At 38.0% G+C, this 1,155-nt stretch overlaps 1 protein-coding gene across 1 annotated transcript in view; it reads left to right on the top strand.

Moving 5' to 3' along the window:
* LOC107569179 (kinetochore protein NDC80 homolog) overlaps nt 1-1,155 on the top strand; it is a 12,969-nt gene that overhangs the window by 882 nt on the left and 10,932 nt on the right. The window contains exons 2-3 of the mRNA XM_016255188.1: nt 312-421; nt 555-635. Of these exons, the coding sequence (XP_016110674.1) occupies nt 333-421; nt 555-635 (170 nt within the window). The 5' untranslated portion in view covers nt 312-332. The remainder of the gene's footprint in view (nt 1-311; nt 422-554; nt 636-1,155) is intronic.

The raw sequence follows: 1,155 nt of genomic DNA, 5'->3' as shown, positions 1-1,155 counted from the left end.
GTGTGAGAGAGAGTGTGTGTGTGTGAGAGAGAGAGAGAGAGTGTGTGTGTGTGTGTGTGTGTGTGTGTGTTTATTGCTTATTTTCCACACGTGTAAACAAGCTGCACATTTATATTGCTAACATATTAGGCACCTAGTACAATTACAGTATAGTTTTGTTTTGAAAAATGTGAAGTATTTAGTGTATCTGCGTACTTTAGTTTTTACACATTCATGCTATAGTTAATAGACAATAGTTAAAGCTCTCTCGAATCTTGCATGTTATCAGTATAATAAGGTAATAATGTCATTTATCTGTCATATATGTGAAGGGGGTGTTTATAAAGGTCAAAATGAGTCGGCGACCCAGCAGCAGATATTCTGAGATGCCCATGCGTGTGACAGACCAAAGGACGAGTCTGCTCAACGCCACCCCTCAAAAGTACATCCCATCTATCTTTTCTATTATATGACTTGAGAATATGTTGAGTACACATTGATGTGGTTTTGTTGTCCTAAAATGCTTTCAGCAGGATACATGAGTTACAACATATTGACTTTTGATTTCATTACAGTAAGGATAATGTCTTTGGCAAGCTGAACATACCTAAACCTCAGTCTACCACATCTGAGAGACGAACAAGCTTTTTTGGAAAGTGAGTCTGACAGTGAAAGTTAAACAAATGTTGCATGATCATGATTTTGTGATTTGTCATTGTGCATTATAATCGTTGATAATGGTGCCATACAGTGTTTTCTTAAATCTTAAAGGGGTCATATGATGCTTTTTTAAAGATCATTATTTTGTGTATTTGGTGTAACGGAATATGTTGACATGCTTTAATGTTCAAAAAACACATTATTTTTCAAATACTGTACATTATTGTAGTTTCTCTATCCCCCGCCTCTCTCAAATGCTTCGTTTTCTACAAAGTCCCTCCTTCCGACAAGCACAGTCTGCTCTGATTGGCCAGCTGACCCAGTGCATTGTGATTGGCCGAACACCACAAGCACTCGTCAGAAATGTAACTCCCCTTACCATAATCGCCAGCTTCATCTTTCAAAGTAAATGTAAAGACAGTAAATAATGTAATTAGTTTTACCACCAGTTCAAGCCCGAAAGGGGAACAGACACAGTAATGATGCAGTACACAAGCCGCGGTTAAGACAGCTGAC

The sequence above is a fragment of the Sinocyclocheilus grahami genome, unplaced genomic scaffold, assembly GCF_001515645.1.
Source record: "Sinocyclocheilus grahami isolate Dianchi unplaced genomic scaffold, SAMN03320097.WGS_v1.1 scaffold1321.1, whole genome shotgun sequence".
NCBI lineage: Eukaryota > Metazoa > Chordata > Actinopteri > Cypriniformes > Cyprinidae > Sinocyclocheilus > Sinocyclocheilus grahami.
Note: the sequence above shows the minus strand (reverse complement) of the source record. Positions and strands in the feature narration are given on the sequence as shown.